This window comes from Malus domestica, chromosome 15 (genome assembly GCF_042453785.1).
Source record: "Malus domestica chromosome 15, GDT2T_hap1".
In the NCBI taxonomy this organism is placed as follows: domain Eukaryota; kingdom Viridiplantae; phylum Streptophyta; class Magnoliopsida; order Rosales; family Rosaceae; genus Malus; species Malus domestica.
The window spans coordinates 33,181,391-33,190,185 of NC_091675.1; the positions used below are offsets into that span (position 1 = coordinate 33,181,391).

General features: G+C 36.1%; 1 protein-coding gene across 2 annotated transcripts; it reads left to right on the top strand.

Moving 5' to 3' along the window:
- The first annotated feature begins 229 nt into the window (after positions 1-229).
- Positions 230-6,451, top strand: LOC103444942 (probable LRR receptor-like serine/threonine-protein kinase At5g10290). 2 transcript variants are annotated; one of them, XM_029095220.2, is made up of 11 exons: positions 230-415; positions 1,104-1,252; positions 1,684-1,816; positions 1,945-2,016; positions 3,200-3,343; positions 3,446-3,517; positions 3,649-3,714; positions 3,870-3,940; positions 4,028-4,171; positions 4,674-5,404; positions 5,830-6,451. In XM_029095220.2, the coding sequence occupies exons 2-11, from the start codon at positions 1,171-1,173 to the stop codon at positions 6,142-6,144; spliced, it is 1,830 nt and encodes a 609-aa protein (XP_028951053.2). In that variant the 5' UTR covers positions 230-415; positions 1,104-1,170; the 3' UTR covers positions 6,145-6,451. The 2 variants fall into 2 exon arrangements, with proteins under 2 accessions (XP_028951053.2, XP_070669418.1); XM_070813317.1 differs by lacking the exon at positions 1,945-2,016 and having other exon boundaries at positions 238-415.
- The last annotated feature ends 2,344 nt before the right edge of the window (positions 6,452-8,795 follow it).

Genomic DNA, 8,795 nt, shown 5'->3' on the forward strand with positions numbered 1-8,795 from the left:
CAACCACGTTAGCACAAATGTGGATCCCATATTTGCCACGACATCACTTAACGGATTTTCTAACGGATGTATGAAATTGAAATAAAATGATAAGTTAATGTATGAAATTGAAATGTTTTAAAGATATTATATGAGGTTGCAATGGATGCCAAACCTGAGGGGTAAAATGTAATTTACCCTTAATTAATTTATTTATCCAAGGTTTAATTCTTCATTCTTCTATTCCGTTAAATTATTAGCGTGTCTGACTTTTCGGAGATTTGCCTGCTGCTAAGAATAACCGGAGCCTCTGAACTCTCTCTTCTCAAGTCTCACAGCCAACTCGGACAATGGAAACAGCTAAGAAGCTTGTGAGTGGTTAGCTTCACTCAATCTTCCAGAAGTTCTGCCATGTCTTCCTGATTCCTCCTCACAGGTACTTCTCTCTGTCCTCTTCTTCTCTTTTCAGCTGCATTTCTTCTTTTTTTTGATTATTTGCAGACATGGGTTTTGCTTGTTTTTCACTTTTGTTTGGTTGCTGGGAAATTTGATGGGATCGTGGGGAAATGGAAGTGACAAAAGTTTGAACTTTTGAACATTTAATTGGGACCTGAAAAAAAAGAATAAACTTTTTCCTTGAATGAAGATTGAACTGCAATTTCCCCCATTTCTTATGTATTGGTTTTGTGGGTTGAGCTGAATCTATGATTCTTTCGATTTTCAAGTAGTTTCTACCTTGTGGGATAGGAAGTAGTAATATTTCTGCTAGTGCTTGTAATATATGAATGATTGTTGAGAAGCGAACAGCCAAGCCAACAACATGATGTGGTAAATAAAAACTAGACCCCAACAAAGAGGGAGGCATATCGAAAATTGAATCTCTTACATTGTGCACTTCAAAATTTAAACAGCCAAAGGAAGACAATTTCCGATAGCATGGCTACTAGCAAACTGTAGAGGATCTTCAACATAGGCTTGCCTCGAATTTATTATTGTTGCAGTTCCTACTTTATTGTTGTTGTTGCGGACCCCACTTAGTGGGATAAGGCATTGTTGTTGTTGCAGTTCCTACTGTGTATTTGAATATTTATAGCTCACTGAATGGGTGTTTTCCCTTTTTGCAGATATGGAATTGTTTCAAGTGCTCCTTGATCAACACCATGCATTTCATTGCATCCATCACTAGAAAGAATGATGCTGTTGAAAATGGATCTAGTCTTTGCAGTTTTGGTCTTGGCTTGCTTACAGTCTTTTGTATTGCCTGATTCACAGGGTACGGTTCTGAGGTTTTGCAACATTTAATTCATTCGGACAGCATCTGGGATATGTTAATCACAACAATCTTCGCATTTTTTCAGTTACATATCATAAGAAACAAGACTAAGGCAAACAAGTCTAGTATTGATTAATGCTATATACCCAATATTGTAACCTCGATGCAATTAAAACATTCAAACATTGGGGTTCCTCTCTGCAACTCTTTCTTTCTCTCTTCTCTTTCTCTCTCTAGGATATTATAGAACGAACACAGACCCAGGGTGTTAGTGCACTGTCTTGAGGTTTTTGTATGTTAGAATTTGTTCACTATCTTTTACTTTCCTTTGTTGTATCTATTCCTTTTCTAGTATTTATGTAATGTGGTAGTGAATTTCTGTTGGCGAATTTGTCCGATTAGGTGATGAATGTTGGCATTTTCGGTTTCAGGAGAGGCACTGTTTTCATTGTGGAAATCTTTGAATAGTTCACCCAATCAGCTCAAGGACTGGAACCCCGACCAACTCAATCCATGCGGTTGGCTCAATGTGGAGTGTGACCCTAACAAAAATGTCGTTTCTGTGTAAGACATCCTTTGTTTATCGTGATGTATTGTTGTCAACGGATCACTTCACAATACGAAATTCCTCCTTGCATAGACTAAGGTTTTTTTTACTTGTCTATGCTTAGTTTTGTCTTTTCATTTTGTAGAATATTGGCAAATATTGGATTTTCTGGCATCTTGTCTCCGGAATTAGGATCCTTGAAAAATCTTCAAACACTGTAAGCACGGAGAATACTGGTCCTGTTTATCATAATTTCTATACACTACATTTTCTGGAGTCATTTCTAAAACTAGGATTGTCACCACAAATGCTGGATTCTCATTGGGATGCATTGAAGAATAAATAATGTCATGCATCATTGGGATGCATTGACAGCGACCTGGATTATGTACTTCAGTTATTGAAGTCAATTTATTTGTTTTTAGCTTAGTCTCCAGACGCATGCATTAGAAGTAAGGTAATTGTTAAGATCGTATGGTTAGACTTGTTTGTAGAGTATGACAATGTCAACTTTTCGATGATTCAAAGTCAACTCACCTAAGCGTTACAGATTAGTTGAGGATTAAACAAACTTTGATCCAACTTGTAGCTAATTTGGTTAGCTTCATGTGTCCTCACTTGTTATTTTCTGTTTGATCGCTTGCCTGAGACATTTAACTTCTTTAATTGAAGCTTGCCCTACCTCACAAATTGTTTAGTATTGAAAATCATGAGTTTGAAGTCCTGCAATTGCGACCTCCCAAATAAGTTGAATCCCACATATTGGAATATGACAGTGGAGAGAGACCTACATGTGGGGAGAACTGTTAGAATATAAAAGAAGTGGTGGATCTCTTCCTAACAACTGAAGCTTTCCCGATTTGTGGTACACCAACATACTTATGAAGAACAAGTGTATACATACATACATATATATATATATATATATTGTTTTTTGGATTTCTATTGATCACCATAAGATGTAACAGGCAGAACAGAAAGGCAATGAGAATTTCCAAAAGCCCATATGTAATTCCATGATTTCATGCAATTTATGTTGTGCTCATTTTCGTTTGTTAACACGTGCAGACTAATCCATTAGGAGCTAAGCTTTAGATGACTGAAAGCATGGTGTAGCACTTCACTTCTGTATTGTACATACTGCTAATACATGTGTCCTATATTAGCTTAGGATGAACGGAATTTGAGATGAATTCTTACTCACATGAGAGACCATTGTTAACATCTTTAGAAAACTATTTTTTAGGGTAGCAATTAATTTTTTTGTTCTGTATAAAGCTTGCGCAGCAGTTCCCATTTGTCTGATTTTTTTAGCCTCTTCTATTTGTAGACATGTATATATTTATATGCATTCCATATGCCAACGACTCTAATACGTATAAGGTGCATTCATCTTGCAGTTCATTACAAGGAAATGGCATAACTGGCGAGATACCAAAAGAGTTTGGAAATCTGACAAGTTTGTCCACCTTGAATTTAGAAAACAATAATTTAAATGGTGAAATACCAGCTTCCTTTGGCAATCTGAAAAATCTCCAATTTTTGTAAGTTGTTTTGTCCACATTGTTTAATGTTTTCACTAATATCTAATGACTCTGCATTATCCTTACTTTTATCTGACAGTGCTTTCTTGACGATGTAAACAGGACTTTGAATAACAATAATCTGAGTGGTACTATCCCAGAGTCACTTTCAAGTCTTTCAAACTTGATTAGTCTGTACGTTATTTTTCATGGACAATTAATTTGGCACTCCATCTTTTAGAATTCTGAACGTTATCTGTGTGAAGTTGTATACTTGGGGCTCAGTTCTTCAGTATTTGATGCCATACTTGAAACTTTGTTTGCAGTCAGCTTGCCTCTAATGCTCTCATGGGTCAAATATCCGAGCAGCTGTTTAGCGTCAAAACATACAAGTATGAACAACTTGTTACTGTTAGTGTTTCTATTCTTGACAAGACTGCAAGCCATTCTCTCTCTCTCTCTCTCTCTCTCTCTCTCTCTCTCCACACACCCACATATTCAAAATATGTTTATCTAGTCTTGATTTGGCCTGTGTTGCTTGTTTCAGTTTTACAGGAAACCACCTAAACTGTGGCGTGATTCTCCCTCACAATTGTGCATCTGATATTTATGGTTCAGGTTAATGAGTCGAACAAACATCTGAAATTGAATTGTTACCCTTTCTTTTTATAAGCTTACACGATGGGGTTTTCCCACTCTTGACAGGTGCTAAAAGTAAGCCGAAGCTTGGAATCATAGTTGGACTTGTTGTGGGGCTTATCATTTTATTATTACTTGGAGGTTTACTGTACTTTACCTGCAAGCGTAGACACAAAGGCTTCAAGCATGAAGTTTTTGAGGATGTTGCAGGTACGCATTGCTTTCTAGTTGTAGAACTGATTAACAACTCCATCATCTGACCAATCAATGGAACCTTGATTTTAGTTGAGTCTTTTGACCCATCATGCTAAAGTTATTCAACCAATTTAGGATTATTATTGAATTGGTTTATCGCAATGACTGAAGTTAAGTAAGGGGTTCCTCTTTAGGATAAATATTTACATGTTCGTGGTATGTTATGCCATTGCACATTAGGTAAGGTTGACCGTTGAGAGTGGTGGGGGTGGCCAATATCTTGTAGTTTCATAAAAGAAATATCGTTTATTTTCCAGTCAATGTTAAAAAGTTGTTCTCAAATACAAATTTGGAGGGCTAAACTTCATGAATAACAACATTTTGGTTGGGAGGCTTGATTTGGCCTCTGGCCCTTGCCGTTAAAAACGTTATGTATCTGTGAGAAAATTGATTGGAGCCAAAAGGGCCTGGATGATCCCTGCCATGCATAACTTAGCTCATTTGGGTTTTTTTTAAGGTGACCAAAGAATTGCATTTGGCCAGTTAATAAGATTTTCATGGAGGGAACTGCAGCTAGCAACAGACAACTTCAGTGAGAAACATGTTCTAGGACAGGGAGGTTTTGGAAAAGTCTATAAAGGAGTGCTATCTGATAACACAGAAGTTGCTGTTAAGCGTCTCACTGATTATGAGAGACCTGGGGGTGATGCAGCTTTCCGGCGCGAAGTTGAAATGATAAGTGTAGCTGTTCACAGGAATTTATTAAGACTGATCGGATTTTGCACGACTCCATCAGAACGCCTTCTTGTGTATCCCTTTATGCAGAATTTAAGTGTTGCCGATCGGTTGCGAGAGATTAAACCTGGTGAGCCTGTCTTAGATTGGCCTACAAGAAGGCAGGTGGCATTAGGCACAGCCTGTGGGTTAGAGTACCTGCACGAACATTGTAATCCTAAGATTATTCATCGAGATGTTAAGGCTGCTAATGTATTACTTGATGAAGATTTTGAAGCAGTTGTTGGCGACTTTGGCTTGGCAAAGTTGGTGGATGTTAGAAAGACTAATGTGACAACTGAAGTTCGTGGCACATTGGGTCACATAGCACCTGAATATTTGTCCACTGGGAAGTCATCAGAAAAGACGGATGTTTTTGGCTATGGGATTATGCTTTTAGAACTTGTAACAGGACAACGGGCAGTTGATTTTTCACGCTTGGACGAAGATGATGATCTTTTTTTGCTTGACCATGTAAGATAAACTCTCTGTATTTGGGTCTTTCTTTCTCTTCCCAAGTCCCCCTCTCCCTACCTCCTCCTAGTGTGCATTTATCTTAACTTTTTTTGTTGCTTGACCATGAAAGATAAACTTGTTTTCGTGCATGTTAAGATAACTAAAAAAAATGGCATGATTTTTAATTTTTACTCGTAACAATTGTTTCTTTGATATTGGGAGCTCTGCATGCTCACAAATGATTTGTAGTTGTATGGTCAAAAACAGTTTCCGATTATATGTAGGTATGGTATGGAATTTTGTGCCTAACGTATGCTCAAAACAAATTGAGATCACGCTTAAGGAAGAAAATGCGGTGTTTGTTTTTTACTTCCACTGAGTGCATAATTTTGCCTGAGTTTGTGTTCACTGTGCTAACCTTCTTTGCCTATCTGCTCATGAAGGTCAAAAAGCTGGAAAGGGAAAAGAGACTGGATGCTATTGTAGACAGAAATTTGAATGATAGTTTCAACGTCCAAGAGGTAGAAATGATGATCAAAGTTGCGCTTCTTTGTACGCAAGGATCCCCTGAAGACCGCCCATTAATGTCGGAGGTGGTACGGATGCTACAAGGGGATGGTCTGGCCGAGCGCTGGGAAGAATGGCAGAATGTTGAGGTTACTCGTAGGCAACAGCATGAAAGACTACAAAGGAGATTTAACCAAGGAGAAGATTCTGTATATAATCAGGATGCTATTAAGTTATTTGGTGAACGTTGAGGTAATTAGTAATTTTGTACTCGTTTCCTCTTACACCGTCTGCATGTAGTATTGTTTTTGGTAGTTTAGCTCGGTTAAACCCTGAATTAAGCATATCTGTATTTCCAATTCAAAATAAAACTACATGTTGTAAATATTTATGTCTATGTGGCCGTCCGCATTAGTAACCAATTATGTAGTTAATCTCTTATTGATCATTTATGTAATTAGAGGCACTTGGGCTTCTCTTCCAAGTTACTCTTACCCTATATAAAGGGGTCTCATGAATCACAATAATATAAGGATGCACTCGTATTTCTCCTCCCAATCTCTATGTTCTCTCTCTCTTGTTCATTGTATTTCTTATACTTCATTTTTTAACACGTTATCAGCATGCTCTTTTTATGTTTCTTTTGAGCTAGAGTCATCATGTAGTTTAGAGTTTCTTATACTCGACCATTAGACTCTACCATGCTCAAAGTTGTTCGTTCCTTTTTGACAAATATTAATCGAGCGTTGAATTATTTTGAATTAATACATGACATAAACATGTTATGCCCTCTTATATTCCATATCGAAGGCCACTTCCATACACGTTTAAAGTTACATATTTTTTGGATATTAATGAGATGGATACAAACTTTTAATATGCTTTCCTTTATTAGTAATACCTATTAATATTGGAACTCATGATTGCCAATTTATGTAATCTTAAATGGAAGATGATTCATATTTGTTCAGAGTTATTAGTTTCCATTTAATCACTCACTCATTTATTATTTATGTGAGTTTATTTTTATTATTATTTTTATTTTTTTGAGCAAACGAAGGAAAAAGATATGGGCTTAGCCTTACAACGGGTCAACAATAATATTTGGCGAGATTTGAATCTAAAACCTCACTTACAAATGAAGAGAAATATCACTATATCGTAGTATTAACTGACTTATGTGAGTTGTATGAGATCAAAGAGCCAACGAAGTGTTGATCCTCAATCTATTTGAGTTCTTTGGGATAATGAGTTTTAATGAAATCATGGCATATAGCTTTTCAAACTCTCATCATGTTACGAGACATTCATCTGTTGGTCTTTCGTTCTCATCCAATATGAGTGGGAGGCATGTAGCATATAGCTCACTGTATTCATACTCCAAATGAGTAAATTAATACGTCGGACTCGGTGGATGTAAACACTTCGCCTTGAGTTTTTTTTCTTGACACTATGAGATAAATTTGTCTAAGGACTAGGTATGAAATATCACATCTTAAATTACAAATTATTGGACTGAATCGGAACCTAAAGTTCTTTGATTTTAAGTAATTGAAGGCCTAAATTTCCTCGAGTTTTAATTGTGTAACTAAACTATACAATTTTGTTTTCTGTGGTATATTCAAATTGGCATCGAGCACGACCCTGCCATGCGCTAAAACATTTGGTGTATTTTTACCAAGTCTTGATTAAAATAAGACAAATGATTGAGAAAATTTTTACAATTCTCCCATGAATTTGAACTTAGTGGACATAGCCCACTCTGAGATATAAGACTTCTCAATACACATGGAAAATCATTTTATTCCATTCGTAGGGGTTGAGTTTATTCTCCATCCTTGAGCTTACAAGCAATTAGCAATTGAGTTATCTCCCATATATAGCTTGGCTCTTTATTTTCTTTATTTTTTGGCACTTTTATTATTTTAATTTTGATTTTGTTTATTTCAATTATTTTTTATGTTACTATGAATTCATTTATTCAATTTATTATCATATCGAATTGTATATCGTTCCATTCATTTTTTCAACGGAAACTCCTACTTTTTTCTTTTATGAATTGTATTACACAATCATTGAAGTAGTGTACCCTTTTCATGAACTAGAAGTTCAGTGACCCAATCATGGGATAATTATCTTGGCCATTCTCCATCCACAATGAGATGTAGAATTATCTTTGATATATTTATATGCCTTAACATAGTGCATTGTGCATGTCCTTCCAAGAATTGCTCACACGGAAACTTGGTCATCAGACTATCTAAAATTTACTTTGGATCCTGTATTTTTTCTCAAGAATTTATAAGTGTATTTGTGAGCTTATTCAACATCTTATTGTGGATTATTTGACCAATGACTTAGATGTATCGATGGTCATTATATTATTTACTCGCAATTACAAGTGAAATTCCCAAATTTGGTAGGCCATTTCATGCCATTTGGGACTAATTTTGAGCACATAACTCTCATGGCTTACCACAAGCTTTATGTGTTTTGTTCATTACAAATTTTTGCTTGGGAGATGCATTTTGATCACATGCATCATCATGATCATTTTGGTTGATTTTTATTTTCCAACCAACAAGTAATTGTGTACACAAAGATGGTTTTAAGCATTTAAAATTGGGATTCAAGTCAATTTGTTTCAAGTTTTGCTCATAGTTACCACAGTTTTGTGGACCGTCACTTTGGTGAGACAATATTCCCGACGTTCGGGGGAGAAATGATAGTTTTCAAAGAACGTCAAGAATTAGTGTTGATACATCCGCATTTGTCTCATCCAAACTATATAAAGTCATAAGTGACATTGATTAATTTGTTGCATGCCTAAAGCATGACACATATATAGGTTCTAAACTTTGAATTCCTCGTAAGTAAAGATTAATAAAGTTCAAACCCTAAT

What these genes read in the sequence shown, in the direction of transcription:
- LOC103444942 (XM_029095220.2), top strand. Translation starts at nt 1,171, where the DNA reads ATGATGCTGTTGAAAATGGATCTAGTCTTTGCAGTTTTGGTCTTGGCT. An exon ending in TTTAGCGTCAAAACATACAA is followed by an intron (nt 3,715 to 3,869) that starts GTATGAACAACT and finishes TGCTTGTTTCAG; the next exon opens with TTTTACAGGAAACCACCTAA. An exon ending in ATCTGATATTTATGGTTCAG is followed by an intron (nt 3,941 to 4,027) that starts GTTAATGAGTCG and finishes CACTCTTGACAG; the next exon opens with GTGCTAAAAGTAAGCCGAAG.